This window comes from Bos taurus, chromosome 11 (assembly GCF_002263795.3).
Source record: "Bos taurus isolate L1 Dominette 01449 registration number 42190680 breed Hereford chromosome 11, ARS-UCD2.0, whole genome shotgun sequence".
In the NCBI taxonomy this organism is placed as follows: domain Eukaryota; kingdom Metazoa; phylum Chordata; class Mammalia; order Artiodactyla; family Bovidae; genus Bos; species Bos taurus.
In genome coordinates, this window is record NC_037338.1 from 14,823,416 (window position 1) to 14,842,073 (window position 18,658).

An 18,658-nucleotide genomic window follows, 5' to 3' on the forward strand; every position below is an offset into this window, starting at 1 on the left:
CAGATGTTCAAGCTGGTTTTAGAAAAGGCAGAGGAACCAGAGATCAAATTGCCAGCATCCGCTGGATCATTGAAAAAGCAAGGGAGCTCCAGAAAAACATATATTTCTGCTTTATTGACTATGCCAAAACCTTTGACTGTGTGGATCACAATAAACTGTGGCAAATTCTGAAAGAAATGGGAATACCAGACCACCTGACTTGCCTCTTGAGAAACCTATATGCAGGTCAGGAAGCAACAGTTAGAACTGGACATGGAACAACAGACTGGTTCCAAATAGGAAAAGGAGTACGTCAAGGCTGTATATTGTCACCCTGCTTATTTAACTTATATGCAGAGTGCATCATGAGAAATGCTGGGCTGGAAGAAGCACAAGCTGGAATCAAGATTGCCGGGAGAAATATCAATAACCTCAGATGTGCAGATGACACCATCCTTATGGTAGAAAGTGAAGAGGAACTAAAAAGCCTCTTGATGAAAGTGAAAGAGGAGAGTGAAAAAGTTGGCTTAAAGCTCAACATTCAGAAAACTAAGATCATGGCTTCTGGTCCCGTCTCTTCATGGGAAATAGATGAGGAAACAGTGGAAACAGTGTCAGACTTTATTTTTTGGGGCTCCAAAATCACTGCAGATGGTGACTGCAGCCATGAATTAAAAGATTCTTACTCCTTGGAAGGAAAGTTATAACCAACCTAGGTAGCATATTCAAAAGCAGAGACATTACTTTGCCAACAAAGGTCCATCTAGTCAAGTCTATGGTTTTTCCAGTGGTCATGTATGGATGTGAGAGTTGGACTGTGAAGAAAGCTGAGTGCCGAAGAATTGATGCTTTGAACTGTGGTGTTGGAGAAGACTCTTGAGAGTCCCTTGGACTTCAAGGAGATCCAACAAGTCCATCCTAAAGGAGATCGGTCCTGGATGTTTATTGGAAGGACTGATGCTAAAGCTGAAACTCCAATACTTTGGCCACCTCATGTGAAGAGTTGACTCATTGGAAAAGACCTTGATGCTGGGAGGGATTGGGGGCAGGAGGAGAAGGGGACGACAAAGGATGAGATGGCTGGATGGCATCACCGACTCGATGGACATGAGTTTGAGTGAACTCCAGGTGTTGGTGATGGACAGGGAGGACTGGCGTGCTGAGATTCATGGGGTCGCAAAGAGTTGGACACAACTAAGCGACTGAACTGAACTGAACTGAATCTTTCTTTAAATGTATTTTTGTCTTCTATTTCATTGATTTATATTCTTATGTTTATTATCTTGAGTTTACTCTTTTTCTGGCTTCTTAAATTAGAAACAATAATTTTCAGCCTTTCTTCTCTTCTAATATAAGTATGTAAGACTACAAGCATTTTATTCAAGCCCTGCTCTTGCTGCATGCTATGTTTCTATATATAATGCTTTCTTACCATTTTCTCTAAGTATTTTCATTGAAATTTGTTACTATAAACCTGAAATGTACCTATCTGCCAAATTGTGTGATTTTTCCCAATGGTCTGAGTATAGGTACAGAACAAGTGGAAAATTGAGGACAATCCAGGCTTTCAGTTTTGCCAGCAAATACACCCTAACCACTGTATCTAATTTCACACCTCACCTCCACTCTCATTTTCTTCCTGCATCTCATTAAGTAGTCTTTATTTAGAAACTGCATCTCTCATTACACTTTCTTCATTTCACTTTTGCATCTTCACACACACAGGCCATCACTAAATGTCATTGCCTAAATTGACTTATCATACTGTGGGCCATAAGAGTTTCAGCTATTTTGACAAGAATGTTTGCAGGATGAAGGACGGAATTTAAACTAGGTGGGAAGAAAAGTCAAAATAAACAGGAGCTATTTAGTAGGCAAGTGGCAGTGGCCTCAATGGACTGGATGTCCCAGTGAAATGAAGTGAACTGGTGATGAGTCACCAAGTAACTAGGATGGAAATTTAGAAGGCTGTTTGAGAATGAATCATCTGGATTTAATATCTTAGGGGTAGAACGGTTGTAAGTGGAGTTATCATAATCTGATAATTCCATCCTCACAGATGGGTGAAGGATAATAGAAGAGAAGGACAAAAAAGGACGTTCCTGAATGTTGGCTGAGTAGTTTCACATAAGAAATGAAGTCTTCTCAGTTGATGACCAAAATTAGAGGGTAAGGAATTCTGTAAGACAGTTGTCAAAGGCTTCAGTGCATAAGAAAACATGACAGTAAATTTGGAGTTCATAGCAATAAGAACAAGCCATAGTTCAGTTAAATGGCCTAAGCCACATGGAAGTAGGAATCCTTCATGAGTTTGGAGGTGTGGACTGGAAGGACAGTGAAAATCAAGGAGAAACTGACCTTGCCTTTTGGACTCTGAGAGGCATAAAGATCAAGAGAATAAAAGTGACTGTTTAAGAGAGTTGTAGGGGAGAGCCAGGTTTCAGTTAGGACCAGGAGGTGTCTAAAACCCTTGGTAAAAAGGTACTTTTCTGAAAATACACCTTATGTCTCCAGCGCATCTTATCTACCACATATTTCATTAAACACTTACTATGACATTTCCTCCCTGCTTCTTCCTTGGTAGCCTATATTTCATTAGACTCCCCATCTCTTATTACTAGCCTGAATTTTATTATCCCATGTCAAGGCATATTGCATCTCATCCATCACATGTACCATCACTAAATAGGGATGTGAATCCCAAAGCCAGATCTAAGCCAGGAGAAGTATGATGGACCAGAGTCAAGAAACTTTTGCTAGAGGTTTGAAGAATTGGTTGGTTCAGATATCATAAAGAGTTTGTGAAATCATACAAATGTATTTTCAAATTTGGGGATATTTTATATATAAGAAAATAGCATTTACTATAATGGGTTTTCTAAGAACCCAAGCTAGCCTATATCTCATGGCAAATAGTGGAGGTGCTATAAGTTCTTTCATTCTTTTATACAACATATTTATTGAGTGTGGGAAATACACTCAATACCAAGTCTAATGGCCTGAGCCCTGTTCTCTAAGATCTCACAGTTAAGTGGGGCAGATAGATATATGAATACATTCTCTAAGTTCAAATGGTAAGTGTGCTAACAAAAATAAATGGCTGTCTGTGTGTAATAATAAAAACCACAGTTTTTTTAAACCAGAATTGAATATAAGCACATTGGAAGACTGACATGTATATTAAAGCCAAACATATGAAAAGTGAAAGTCGGTTGCATCCAACACTTTATGACCCCATGAACCGTAGCCCACCAGGTTCCTCTGTCCATGGTACTCTCCAGGCAAGAATACTGGAGTAGGTAGCCATTTCCTCCAGGGGATCTTCCCAACCCAGGGATCAAACCCAGGTCTCCTACACTGCAGGCAGACTCTACCATTTGAGCCACCAGTGAAGCCCAAAGTTTAACATATGCTTTACCTGTAACCCAAACCCACTCCTGTATAGACACCCAGCAGAAATGTGCCCATATGTTCACCAGAAGATGTACACAAGGATGTTCATAGCAGCACTATTTATAGTATTTGAAAGATAAAATTACTCAAATATCAACAGTAGAATGGGAAAAACCAGTTGAAGTATGTTCATACAATAGATTTTACAGCAATGAGAATGAATGAATCTTGTATACACATAATAATATGGATGAATTTCATACACATGATATTGAACCAAAGAAAACTCAAAAGAATATACAGTGTATGATTCCATTTATGTAAAATTAAAAAGCAGCCAAGACTAATCTATGATGTTAGAAGTTAGGAAGCTGGGAGAAGGAAGCTACAAAGCTGAGAATCTTCTGTTTCTTTCTTTCTTTTTTTTTTTATTCTTCCACGTCTTGATCTGGGTACTAGTTACATGGGTATATGAACCTTATGAAAATTCATTGTACTATCTACTTAGGATTTGTACACTTTCCTGTGGGTATGTTACACGTCAATTAAAAAACACAAAACCAAAAGGAACCCTGATTTTGGCTTCTTCTGCCTTTTAACATGATTCGTATTATGGAGGAAATAAATCTGTTCTTCTCTCTGCTGTTAATAGAGCCCAGCAGTAGAGGGGAAGAGGAGAAACCTGAATGTAAGCCTGTTATTCATAGAGCACATTAGTCTGGCTATGTGAAGGAAGGGCTTCCCTGGTGGTTCAGTGGTAAGGAATCCTCCTGTCAATGAAGGAGACCCGAGTTCCATCCCTGGGTCAGGAAGATCCCCTGGAGAAGAAACTAGCAACCCTCTCCAGTATTCTTGCCTGGGAAATCCCATGGACAGAGGAGCCTGGCGGGCTACAGTCCATGGTGTGGTAAAAGATTGGACACGACTTAGCGACTGAACAACAATGTGAAGGAAGGTCCTGAACTGAGTTTGGTATTAGGGGGCTAGATGTAATTGAGTTACTCTTCATAATCACATAGATCATAATCACATAGAAGGATTTTTTTTTTTTTTTCAGGGATTGTAAGAGATGGTGATGAAATAGGACAGGGTAATTGACAGGCAATTGGAGCCTGAATTGGCAGAAATAGTCTTGCATCTATTTGAGAAAGGGGAAGTGCCAATATTAAAGTTAAGTGCTCTTCAGAGCTATCATGTAAGTCCACCCTTTACAAATACTTATAAGCATTCAGTAAATCTGCTACATCTGTAGTTATACTGGGACCTTCTTGTAAATGTTAAGGATAAGTGAACTCTCCCCATCTGAGTAACTTGGAGAATAGGGAAAGGGACACCACAGGGGTTAAGTTGACACAGATCCAGAGTCACACAAAAACAGAAGTGCAGAGCCAGGAGGGACCATGGAAACAGAGCCCTGGATCTAGCATATGGATTAGAGCAGTTTTTTTAAAATCGTTTTTTAAATTGAAGTATAGTTCACTTATAATATGTTAGTTTCAGGTGTACACCAAAGTGACTTAATTCTGTATATATATTTTTCCTGTTCAGATTCTTTTCCATTATAGGTTATTGTAAGATATTGAAAGTTCCCTGTGTTGTACTGTTGCCAATCTATTTTATATTTATATATATATATATATATATATATATACTGTTGCCCATCTATTTTATATATATAGTAGTGTGTATATGTTCGGAGAAGGCAATGGCACCCCACTCCAGTACTCTTGCCTGGAAAATCCCATGGACGGAGGAGCCTGGTAGGCTGCAGTCCAAGGGGTTGCTAGGAGTCGGACACAACTGAGCGACTTCCCTTTCACTTTTCACTTTCATGCATTGGAGAAGGAAATGGCAACCCACTCCAGTGTTCTTGCCTGGAGAATCCCGGGGACAGGTGAGCCTGGTGGGCTGCTGTCTCTGGGGTCGCACAGAGTCGGACACGACTGAAGCGACTTAACAGCAGCAGCAGCAGTGTGTATATGTTAATCCCAAACTTCCAATTTAATTCTCCACCTGCCCCCAATCCTGCTGTTTTCTTTGGTAACCATAAGATTTTTTTTATGTCTGAGAGTCTGTAAATAAGTATTTGCATCATTTTTATATTCCACTTACAAGTGATGTCATATATTTGTCTTTCTTTGTCTGACTTCCTTCACTTCACATGATCATCTCTAGGTCCATTCATGTTGCTACAAATGGCATTTCATGCTTCTTTATGGCTAATGTTCCAGTGTATATATGTACCACATCTTTTCCCTTTTTTTAGTGGTTTTAAGAAGACTTTCAAGTATATATAAATACTATAAAAATGTATGTGTATGTGTGCATTGGATAACAAGATAAAATATACTTTTAAAATATGGGTCATAGTCAAAAAAATTTGAAAGACTCTGGACAAGAGGCTTAAAACAATGTCTAGGTTACTCTTAGGGGTGCAGAAGAGCGAGCATAAGGAGACTATTTTACCAAGAGTAGCTAGTGGGAAGCTTCTGTGTAGCACAGGAAACTCGCCCTAGTGCTCTCTGACAGCCTAGAGGGGTGAGATGGAGTGGGAGGGAGGCTCAAGAAGGAGGGACATATGTATACCTATGGCTGATTTATGTTGATGTATGGCAGAAACCAACACAACATTATAAAGCAATTATCATCCAATTAAAAATAAATAAAATTTTTTTAAAAAGGAGACTATTTCACCAAGAAAGAGATGCATCAGCTAGGTCTTAAAGGACTGTAGAGGAGGTGAAGGACTTCCTAGAGGGAGCACATGTACAAAGGCATTTTGGAGGACTAGCAAGAGGTGGATGAAGCCTCACATAGGTGGGGAGGCATGCAGAAGATGAAGATGGAGAAGAAAGTGGACTGGGGCTCTATTGTGAAGGATCTCATACATCAAAAGTGAGCAGCCTGAAGAAGTTCTTTTTTAAAGAAAGATGACCCTAGCATTTGGTTCCCCTTGAAGCTGCCAGAGAATAATGATCACAGTACCATTTATTGAGTATATACAATGAATCAATATTGAACTTCTTACTATTCATTAGCTCAATTATGGATTAGTATAATAACCTCTCATATGGTAGGCATTGTAATTATCCCCATTTGACAGATGAGCAAACTGAGGTTCAGCAGCTTGAAGTTGCTGCAGGTCATACATCTATCAAGTGGAAGGGATGGGTAGGTCTGTCTGACTCTAAAACTAATTCACTTAACCACTTCATAATGATGGAGCCTCTAGAGGGGACTGACAGACAGCAGTCTCTTCACCTGGCTAGAGACCAAAGGCAGAGAATGCTTGGCTCTCACTCTTCAGCTAGTGCCTCACATCCAAGCAGACTGCTTTTTATACCTCTAGCTGCATGTGTGTGCACACTCAGTTGTGTCTGACTCTTCGCGATCTCAAGAACTTTAGCCCACCAGGCTCCTCTGTCCATAGGATTTTCCAGGCAAGAATCTGGAGTGTGTTGCCATTTCCTACTCCAGGGGATCTTCCTGATCCAGGGATCGAACCTGGGTGTCCTTCATTGGCAGGCGGATTCTTTACCACTGAGCCACCTGGGAAGCCCTTATACCTTTGCAGGGTGGAGGAAATGGCTGGAGAGGAGCCATGCCAGCACCTGTACTCGCTTGCTCCTTTCATCAACTCTTCTGTCTCTAGCCCTCTCCCTGCTTTGGCCTGACAACTTTCTTATGTCTCTGCTTCTTTTTTAAAAAAAATTTTTTTGGCCTTGCTGCATGGCATGAGGTATCTTAATTCCCCAACCAGGGATGGAACTGGTAGCCCCTGCAGAGGAAGTGCAGAGTCCTAACCACTGGACTGCTGAGAAGATTCCATGTCTCTATTTATAAAACAGGGATAATAGTTATGTTTTATTAGGTATATAATGGTAATTCCACAATTCTTTTTAAAAACACTTTGAGAATAAATTAGTTCTTCATTTTGTCATTTTTTCACTTGCATCTTGGGGTACATCATTACAGGTAAATTCCCAAGAGTCAGCTGTCTTCTGTTATATTTATATTTCTCATTTACATATGGACACTGTTAGGCACTAGGCTATTAAAGTGAAATGGCAAACTACTCCCTTAGCTTAGTTCTTAATAAACCCACCACAGCATCTCCTTCTCTGGTCTCAGTAGTCAGCCTCAGAAGTGGGCAAGTTAAGCAACTACCTACTTACAGATATGAAAGATGATAAAGGGTCTCTATGTAAAAATGCCTTCCCTCACCTGTAATTCTAATTCTACACACTTCCCAACAGCCTCCTTGAAAAGACATAACCTTTCCTACTTACTTTAGGTATGAGGTTACCTGAGAAGGATTATTTATTAGCTAATTAGCCTGTCACAGAAACCCCACCTGCTTCCAATATCACCCAGAATAGCAGAAGGTCCTGAAAGAATGACACCCAGGATGATATGATTTGATGGTTAAGGGAGCAGGTAGAGGAGATGGAAGTGGAGTTAGAAATTAAAGGAAGGAGAGGACTTCCCTGGTGGCCCATGGGTTAAGAATCTGCCTACCAATGCAGAGCACACAGTTCAATCCCTGATCCAGGAAGATCCCACATGCTGCAGAGCAACTAAGCCTGCAAGCCGCAACGATTGAAGCCTCTGTGCCGTAGACCCTGTGTCCCACAAGAGAAGCCACCATGATCAGAAATCCACGCACTGCAACCAAGAGTAGCCCCAAAGTCCAAGCACAGCAGCAGAGAGCCAGTGCAACCAAAAATAAATAAAAGAATCAAGGGAAGGAAAGACCCAGAATCTCAGCACCACTAAGAATTGCAGAACCTTTGGGCAGCCTAAGGAATTAAAGACATACACCTCTCTAAGAGAAATTTTTAAAAGAGGGAGTTAGTCTTTAATGAGTACAGAGTTTCAGCCAGGGAAAATGAAAAAGTTCTAGAGATGGATGGTGATGGTGGTTGCTTAAGAACGTGAATTCCACAAAACTGTAGATTTTAAAATGGTTAAAATGGTAAGTTTTATGATATGTATCCTATTAGTACTTTCTAGACAATCTGTGAGGGAGATGAAGGCAGTCAAGGCTGTTTTCACCAATCCTTTGCCTTAGGTAATATAGTAGTCAGCCTTCAAGTTGGCTCCAGTGACCCTCACCTCCTAGTATCCACTCTTCTGTGTTGTCCCCTCCCACACTGGGTTGGGCTGACATGAGTAACCATAGGACACAGCAGAGATGACCCCAGAATGATCTTCCCAGGCTAGGTCATAAAGGGTATTGCAACGTCTAACTGATTTCTCTTCTGGATCTCTTGCTCTAGAGAGAGTGAGCTGCCGTGTTCTGAGGACATGCAAGCAGTGTATGGAGAGGTCCAGGGATGAGAAAATAATGCCCCATCCAACAGCCAGCACGAAGCTGCCAACCAAGTGAGGAGCCACCTTGGAAGCAGGTTTCCAGCAGCCCCAGTCAACATCTGTACTGCAACCTCATGACACAAAGCCAGAACCACCCAGCTAAGCTGCTTCCAAATTCCTGACCCACAGCAATGTGAGGTAATGTTTATAGTTGTTTGTTTTATAGTTGGTTTAAGCCACAAATTTTGGAGTCATCTTACACAGACATGATAACTAATACAGAGAGCGTGGGGACACTTCAACTGCCTGAGGCTGTTGTGTCTTCAGTCATCTATGTATCTTTTTTTGTTCCTGGGAAATTTTGCAGCTTCTTAAATGTATTCCATGATCCCATTTACATTAAAATTGCACTTGGGCTTCCCTGATGGCTCAGATGGTAAAGAATGTGCCTGCAATGCAGGAGACATAAGAGATGCGGGTTCAGTCCTTGGGTTGGAAAGATCCCCTGGAGAAGGGAATGGCTATTCACTCCAGTATTCTCACCTGGAGAATTCCATGGACAGAGGAGGCTGGGGTTCCAGTCTATGGGGTCACAAAGAATTGGACACGACTGAACGACTAACACATTCTTTCTTTCTTTTCCTTACTTGTTTTGAATACCCAACAAATGACTTAAACATATTTCCCAAGATTGGAGGGGCCTTGCTGAATTTCAGATAGTTAAGGCCAGGAAGAGCAATTCCTAACATAATACATCTTATCAGATAATGTGAATGTTTTTCCTTTAAACACTTTAGGTGAAATGCTTGAAGACAGGCTAGTGTCTTCAATCATTTTACTCTTTAACATATGTGAACACTCTTCTACTATGTTTGTATAAAAAAGAGGAGTCAAATAAACAAATCAGATGCTAGCTAACTAAATAGAACAAGCCAATTGAAGAACTTTGTGAGGGCTAACTTCCTTTCTCTTAGCTCTGTATGTATACCTACCTAGAATTCTTATCTCTGCATCTGTGAGTCTCCAGTTTTTCAGCCCAAGCTTGACGAGCTGTGGGACCCTCTCCAGTTGCTCCAACAGTCTGGCCAGACTGACTCGTACATCACCACACCAGGGCAGCATCAGAACGGTTAGCTGTTCTAAGATATGCAGCCTGTCAACTTGAAGAACGAGGGAGCAGTTTCAGAAATTGGATCCATCTCAAAATTGATAAAGGATGAAGGGATGTGAGAGAAGGAATGACTATTATCTCTGAAGCCTGCTCAGTGGGCAACAAGAATCTACTTGTTTTTTTGTTAATATTTTTATGGGAAGTGTTCAAAAATATACAAAAATATATAAAACTATATGTACTAATATGCCAACTTTCAACAAAAACCAAATCATGGATAATCTTGTTTCATTGTCATCAAATTCCTTCCCTTCTATATTATTTTGAAACAAATCTCAGACAGTAAGTACCAGGTTGTTTTATTTTAACATAATCACAGAATTGTTATCACAGCTTAAAAATCTTATTACTAACTTCTTAAGCAAAATTGCCTTGAATGTCACTCTCAGACACTAGCTCCCTGGAAGGAGGCAAGCAAGTGGGAATCTCAGGTGCAATGATATGGGAAAACTAATAACTCAAAAACCATTGGCCTGTATTCTTCAAGAGTAGTTTAGAAAAGGGCTACATTGACTTATGTAATGACTTTCACTTTCACTGAGGTCCATCTAGTAAGGCGTATGTGGATAAACGAAACTGCAGGAGTCAGGCTCTGCTTTTCTGACCTTTTGAGTATTTGGTTTTGGCTAAATTGTCATTCTTACTTAGTTGCTGAAGAGCTTCTTTTCCATCCTTTTCCAGATGATTTTCAGATAAATCAAGAATGCTCAGTCTGGCCAGGTTATGAAGATTCTGAGCTGGAAAAAAGAAATTTCAATCCAAAACAAGACTTTCAGGGAACTAAAGTGCATTTTAAAATATCCTTAGAAGAATTCTGAGTCCTTGTTTTCTTTGTTGGCAGCATACAAAACATTATTTCACTTGATTAATATAATTATTCCAAAAACGTCTCTGGAAAGATTTAACCCCCGCTTGCCACAACTATGATTGATGCACATATATTTCCTGGTCCTAAGTTCTGACTAAAAAACTTCAATTCACCATAAGCCTAATGCAGCCTGGAAGACAGTTTTTATGTCATTTTAGTAAAGTCACTCTGCTTTTCTAGGCTTCAGCAGCTTCATCATTAGAATGAGGAAGTTGAAATGGATAAACTCTTGAGGTTGCTTACAATTCTAAATACCCTATCATGCAGGAGAAACAAAGGAACAAAACCAGATAAGATGGGCTGTTCTTTGTGTACTCAGTTTAGGTAATTTTGTTAATGTCATAGTTGTGATGCTAATAATAAAAACTTAGAAATTAAAAAAGACAGATGAGAAAAACAGAAAATAAATAGCAAAATGGCAGCTGGAAATCTATTCATATAAATAATTATATTAATGGGATTAAACATTCCAATTAAAGACAAAGATGAATAAAACTAGATTTTCTTTTTTAAAGCAAGACCCAACTCCATGCTATCTATAAGAGAGGTATTTTAATAACAAAAATACAAATATATTGAGGTTAAAATTTTGGGAAACTATATTACATGTAAACATTAATCATAAATGCCATTGTTAGGCGGTTAGAATAGGAGAAAGGAGTCCAAGAAAGGGGAAAGCCCATGAAAAAGGAACAAAGGAAAATTTTGAGGACTGGAGTGAGAACCTCAGGTGAAACAAACACACGCTCTTCCTGGCTAGCCCTAATTTGCATATGGCAGGCTCAGAAGGTAGGAGACAAAAACGTGAAAAAGAGGGAGTCAAAACAGGTGGGGCCTCTCCTCTGGGGTCAGCCTGCCTTCACACCTCAAGGGTGTACTATCCTTTGTTTGCTGAATACAACTCTGAGCTGTAACACTGGTCCACCATTTCAAATCTTTGTTGCGGCAAGACAGAACTGACGAAATTACACTCTCCTGACACTATCATTCTAGTGAGGAACTGCTTAATTCTTTTCTTCATTTTCGTATATTTATCATGGTTGTTTAATTTAGTTGAAGTTTTTCCTATCAAGACTGATTGGAAATATCCCCGTTAGAAATTAGTCAGTTTTTTAATGAATACATACTCTTGTTATAATATTAGCTATTATTATTTTTAATCAATCATATGAACCCTTTTCTTAGAGTAAAGTATCTTCTGTGATTTGGTTTCAAATACAAAGCCTGGGACTTCCCTGGTGGCTCAGTGGTAAAGAATCTGCCTGCCCATGCAAGACACATGGATTCCATCCCTGGTCCAGGTTGATTCCACATGCCACAGAACTACTAAGCCCGTGCACGACAGCTACTGAGCCTGTGCTCTAGGGCCTTGGAGCCACAACTACCGAAGCCTGTGTTCCCCAGAGCCTGTGCTCCTCAACAAGAGAAGCCACTTCAGTAAGAAAGCAACTAGAAAGTAGCCCCTACTTATGGCAAATAGAGAAAAGCCCAAGCAGCAACAAAGACCCAACAGAGCCTAAACAAATAAATAATTTTTTAAAACCTGCAGAGCTCCTCTTAAAAAGGGTACAGCTAGTATTTTCAGTTCTAAACCTGTCTCTCCCCAGGGCAAGTGAAGAAGTAAAGGAGTGTGCTCATCATTCTTATGCCTCTCATTGTTTGTCTGGCCTTTTCTAATCCCTAGGTATCTGCAACTTTTGGTTTACACTGGTGTATACGTAATTTTCTTAGGAAAGTTTACAGATTCTTAGCAGTTGTTTATTCTGTTTTTTAAAGGGCTAGACCATCTTTTCCCCAAAATCCTAAATTTAAAAAAAACATCTAAATTGACCATATCTAGTTTATCCAGAAATATGCAAAAGTTTCTCCATACTTGGTATATACACCCTTTAGGAACTCAAGACTCAGCTCTTATATTGATGCATATTACCTCCATCTTAACCAGGCAATAGGTAAGAATTAGGACAGAGAACATTTAAGAAAATCCTTCTCTCTCTGCTTCTCAATCACTTATTTATCCATTCAATCAAAATTTTATTAAGCAGTTATTATATAACAGAATGTGCCAAGTTTCAATCACTCATTTCTTACTTTCTTCCTCTTTACCCTCTCTTGGGCTTCCCTGGTGGCTCAGCTGATAAAGAATCCACCAGCAGTACGGGACACCTGGGTTCGATTCCTGGGTTGGGGAGATCCTCTAGAGAAGGGAACAGCCACCCACTCCAGTATTCTGGCCTGGAGAATTCCATGGACTATATAGTTCATGGGGTCTCAAAGAGTAGGACACAACTGAGTGACTTTCACTTTCACTTACCCTCTCTTAAAATGACATCTTCAATTATCCCAAAATTCTCTCCTATTATTCATCCATAATAAATTTTCATTCCAATCACAGAGATCATAAAAATAGGTTAGATATTACCTAGCAGTCTTTATTATCTTTTCCAATTTCTCTAAAGACTAAATTTCCATTTGAGAGATTTAGCATGCCTTGGTATAAACATATCACATGTTTTCTTACACTGTTTTCATTCAATTATAGGCAGCAGTTACCTAGGGTTTTCACAGCATTTCCTGACAGGCAGCAGGAGACTAATTGAATTTCTTTAAGGTCACAGGGTTCAGCTGATAGAGACTTGACTATGTAATCCATTCCTTCCCCTATATCAGACAAGTGGGTCAAACGAAGTAAGCACATCTTTTTCAGATTTGTCAGACCTTCAGCTGCAGACCAATGGAAAGGAAATGCATTAGGACAGCAAGTACATAAAGGCCTTCTTGCAGTGTATAAACACAGTGTCAGAGTCTTAACTGTTCTTATTATTAAACTTATATTAATAAAAATAATAGAGAAAACAAAAATCTGACCTAGTTTTAAAGCATCTTCTTCATTCATCTGAATATTATCCAGTATGAGCTTCATAAGATTCTTCAAATTACCTAAATTGTCAGTCAGACCACCTGCCAAAAGAAAAGGGATTGGTGTTCAGCTGTCATTTACTAGATTTCTGTGACCAATCAAAAGAATTTTGTTCTACTATGGGCAAGAAATGTTCATGAAATTGAAACACAAATATATAATTTTTGGTCAGAGATAGAATCATGTCTTCCCAATATAATGGAATTACACTGGAAAGGTAATTGGGAAATCTCCAAACAGGTGGAAATTAAACAACACACTTCTATACAAGCATCAAATAAGTCTCAAGGAAAACTGGATAATATTTTGAAAAAAATTTTTTTAAAACTAAAATATATCAAAATCACAGATTAACAGTTGCTTAAAGGGAGATTTAGAGCATTGAATACTTATATTAGAAATAAGGAAAATTTTCAAATCAGTAACCTAAGCTTACTTAAGAAACCAGACAGAGAGGAGCAACATAAACCCAATGGAAGAAGAAGCAATGCAATAATAAAGGGCAGAAATCAATAAAAAATTGCAAACATAAACAATAGGGGAAAATCAATGTAAATTAAAAGCTGTATCCATGAAAAGAACAATAAATTTGATAAATTTCTAGCAAGACTGATAAATAAAAAATGAAGAAAAACAAATTACAAATATCAGAAATGAAAAGGAAGATAACAATACAGAAATCACAGATGTTAAAAGAACAAAGAAAAATATGCATAAATTTGACAACACAGATGTGTGTGTGTTTTAGTCACTCAGTCGTGTCTGACTCTTGTGACCTCGTGGACTGTATGTAGCCCATCAGGCTCTTCTGTCCATAGGATTTTTATAGATAAAACTACACAATTTCTTTTTTTAATTAATTAATTTATTTTAATTGGAGGATAATTTCTTTACAATATTGAGGTGATTTTTGCCATACATCAATATGAATCACCCACGGGTGCACATGTGTCTCCCTGTCCTGAACCTGCCTCCTACCTCCCTCCCCACCTCACCCCAGAGCACCGACTTTGAGTACCCTGCTTCATACATCAAACTTGCACTGAAAACTACACAATTTCTTGAAAGCCCCAAGCTACTAAAATTTATCCAACATTACATAAATAACCTGAATAGTCCTATGTAACTAAGGACATTGAATTTGTAGTTTAAAATTTTCTCAAAAAAGAAAGCTTCAAGCACAGATAATTTAACTTGCAAATTCTACCAAACTTTCAAAGAAGAAATAACATCAATTCTACATGATAACTATCAGGAAACAGAAACACAGGCAACACTTCCCAACTCATTTTATGAAGCTACCATTAACCAACGTGAAACTCAGACCAAGAAAATAAAACAAAAGAAAACTTTGAAGCAGTATCTCTCATGAACATAGAAGCCAAAATTCTCAACAAAATATTACCAAGGAGTCCAGTCATGCATAAAAAGAATATTATACTACCACGAAGTGAGCTTCATACAGGAGCGCAGGATTGTTTTGATATTTGAAAATCAATCCATGTAATTCACTATATTAACAGTCTAGAGAAGAAAAATGAAATGATCATATAAATTGACACAGCGAAAATATTTGTCATAATCTAATAACTATTCATGAGAAAAACTCTCAGCCACCTAGGAATAGAAGGAAACTTCCTCAACCTGACAAAAGGCATCTCAAAAAAAAAACAAAAAATGACAATGAATGTCATACTTAATAGTGAAAGTCTGAATGCTTTCTCCCTAAGATCAGAAACAAGGGAGGATATTCACTCTCATCTCTTCTGTTCAGCACTATGTACTGCAAGTCATAATGCAATAAGGCAAGACAATGAAATGAAAAGTATACAAATTGGAATGGAAGAAATAAAGATATTCTTTTTGGAGGGGACATGAAATAAGTTTATCATAGATACAGAGTACAATATCAACACACACAAAAATCAATTGTATTTCTGCTGCAGGGTAGCGACTGACTCCCTGCAGGGGTACCTTTCAGGGGTACTGACTGTGGCAGTGCGAGCATGGGAACTTTGAAGGAGGTCCCCATTATCTTCATTACCTCCAGCATAGTTTGGTCTCAGGTCAAACAACAGGGAGGGAACACAGTCCTGCCCATCAACAGAAAATTGGATTAAAGATTTACTGAGCATACCATAACAAAACCCAGTTTCTCCCACAGTCAGTCTCTCCCATCAGGAAGCTTCCATAAGCCTCTTATCCTTATCTGTCAGAAGGCAGACAGAATGAAAACCAAAATCACAGAAAACTAATCAAACTGATCCCATGGACCACTACTACTGCTGCTGCTAAGTCACTTCAGTCGTGTCCGACTCTGTGCAGCCCCACAGACGGCAGCCCACCAGGCTCCCTCGTCCCTGGGATTCTCCAGGCAAGAACACTGGAGTGGGTTGCCATTGTCTTCTCCAATGCATGAAAGTGAAAAGTGAAAGTGAAGTCCCTCAGTCCTGTCCAACCCTCAGTGACCCCATGGACTGCAGCCTTCCAGGCTCCTCCATCCATGGGATTTTCCAGGCAAGAGTACTGGAGTGGGGTGCCATTGCCTTCTCCGATTGTCTAACTGAATGAAACTATGAGCAATGCTGTATAGGGCCACCCAATATGGACAGGTCATGGTGGAGAGTTCTGACAAAACATGGCCCACTGGAGAAGGGAATGGCAAGCCACTTCAGTACTCTTGCCTTGAGAACCCCATGAACAGTATGAAAAGGCAAAAAGATAGGACACTGAAAGATGAATTCCACAGGTCGGTAGGTGCACAATATGCTACTGGAGGAGTGGAGAAATAACTCCAGAAAGAATGAAGAGATGAAGCCAAAGCAAAAACAACACCCAGTTGTGGATGTGACTGGTGATGGAAGTAAAGTCCAATACTGTAAAGAGCAATATTGCATAGGAACCTAGAATGTTAAGTCCATGAATCAGGGTAAATTAGAAGTGGTCAAACAGGAGATGGCAAGAGTGAGCATCGACATTTTAGGAATCAGTGAACTAAAATGGACTGAAATGGGCAAATTTAACTCAGATGACCATTATATCTACTACTGTGGGCAAGAATCCCTTAGAAGAAATGGAGTAGCCCTTATAGTCAATAAAAGAGTCCAAAATGCAGTTCTTGGATGCAATCTCAAAAACGACAGAATGATTTTTGTTCGTTTCCAAGGCAAACCATTCAGTATCACAGTGATCTAAGTCTGTGTTTCAACCAGTAATGCTGAAGAAGCTGAAGTTGTGGTTCTATGAAGACCTGCAAGACCTTCTAGAACTAACACCCAAAAAGATGTCCTTTTCATTTTAGGGGACTGGAATGCAAAAGTAGGAAGTCAGGAAACACCTGGAGTAACAGGCAAATTTGGCCTTGGAGTACAAAATGAAGCCAGGCAAAGGCTAACAGAGTTTTGCAAAGAGAATGCACTAGTCATAGCAAACACCCTCTTCTAACAACACAAGAGAAGACTCTACACATGGACATCACCAGATGGTCAATACCAAAATCAGACTGATTTTATTCTTTGCAGCCAAAGATGGAGAAGCTCTATACAGTCAGCAGAAATGAGACTGGGAGCTGATTGTGGCTCAGATCATGAACTCATTGCCAAATTCAGACTTAAGTTGAAGAAAGTAGGGAAAACCACCAGACCATTCAGGTATGATCTCAATCAAATCCCTTACGATTATACAATGCAAGTAATAAATAGATTCAAGGGATTATATCTGATAGAGTGCCTGAAGAACTATGGATAGAGGTTCGTGGCATTGTACAGGAGGCAGTGATCAAGACCATCCCCAAGAAAAAGAAATGAAAAAAGGCAAAATGGTTGTCTGCGGAGGCCTTACAAATAGTTGAGAAAAGAAGAGAAGCTAAAGGCAAAGAAGAAAAGGAAAGAGATACCCATTTGAATGGAGAGTTCCAAGGATTAGCAAGGAGAGATAAGACAGCCTTCCTCAGTGATCAATGCAAAGAAATAGAGGAAAACAACAGAATGGGAAAGACTAGAGATCTCTTCAAGAAAATTAGAGATACCAAGGGGACCATTTCATGCAAAGATGGTCACGATAAAGGACAGAAATGGTATGGACCTAACAGAAGCAGAAGATATTAAGAAGCGGTGGCAACAATACATAGAAGTACTATACAAAAAAAGATCTTCATGACCCAGATTAACCATGATGGTGTGATCACTCACCTAGAGCCAGACATCCTGGAATGCAAAGTCAAGTGGGCCTTAGGAAGTATCACTAGAAACAAAGCTAGTGGAGGTGATAGAATTCCAGTGGAGCTCTTTCAAATCCTAAAAGATGATGCTGTGAAAGTGCTGCACTCAATATGCCAGCAAATATGGAAAAATCATCAGTGGCCACAGGACTGGAAAAGGTCACTTTAAAGGCAATGCCAAAGAATGCTCAAACTACGGCACAATTGCATTCATCTCACATGCTAGTAAAGTAATGCTCAAAATTCTCCAAGCCAGGCTTCAGCAGAATGTGAACCATGAACTTCCAGATGGTCAAGTGGGTTTAGAAAAGGCAGAGGAATCAGAGATCAAACTGCCAACATCCACTGGATCATCGAAAAAGCAAGAGAATTCCAGAAAAACATCTTCTTCTGTTTTATTGACTATGTCAAAGCCTTTAGCTGTGTGAATTGCAACAAACTGAAAAATTCTGAAAGAGATGGGAATACCGGGCCACCTTACCTGCCTCCTGAGAAATCTGTATGCAGATCAAGAAGCAATAGTTGGAACTGGACATGGAACAACAGACTGGTTCCAAACTGGGAAAGGAGTATGTCAAGGCTGTATATTGTCACCCTGTTTATTTAACTTATATGCAGAGTACATCATGCGAAATGCCAGACTGGATGAAGCACAAGCTGGAATCAAGATGCCAGGAGAAATATCAATAACGTCAGATATGCAGATGACACCACCCTTATGGCAGAAAGCAAAGAAGAACTAAAGAGCCTCTTAATGAAAGTGAAAGAGGAGAGTGACAGTGTTGGCTTAAAACT

At 39.4% G+C, this 18,658-nt stretch overlaps 1 protein-coding gene and 1 long non-coding RNA gene across 4 annotated transcripts in view; one reads left to right on the forward strand and one right to left on the reverse strand.

The window, feature by feature from the left end:
• Positions 1-18,658, reverse strand: part of NLRC4 (NLR family CARD domain containing 4) — a 54,357-nt gene that overhangs the window by 12,757 nt on the left and 22,942 nt on the right. For 2 of the 3 annotated variants that reach the window (XM_005212521.5, NM_001192323.2), the window contains 4 exon segments: positions 13,593-13,685; positions 13,278-13,448; positions 10,501-10,593; positions 9,678-9,845 (listed from right to left, as the gene is read on the reverse strand). In XM_005212521.5, coding sequence (XP_005212578.2) covers positions 9,678-9,845; positions 10,501-10,593; positions 13,278-13,448; positions 13,593-13,685 — 525 coding nt within the window. 3 annotated transcript variants of the gene reach the window in all.
• LOC132346550 (uncharacterized) lies at positions 5,095-10,668 on the forward strand. The gene is made up of 2 exons (XR_009496381.1): positions 5,095-8,883; positions 10,538-10,668. It is a non-coding gene; the product is annotated as an uncharacterized lncRNA (long non-coding RNA).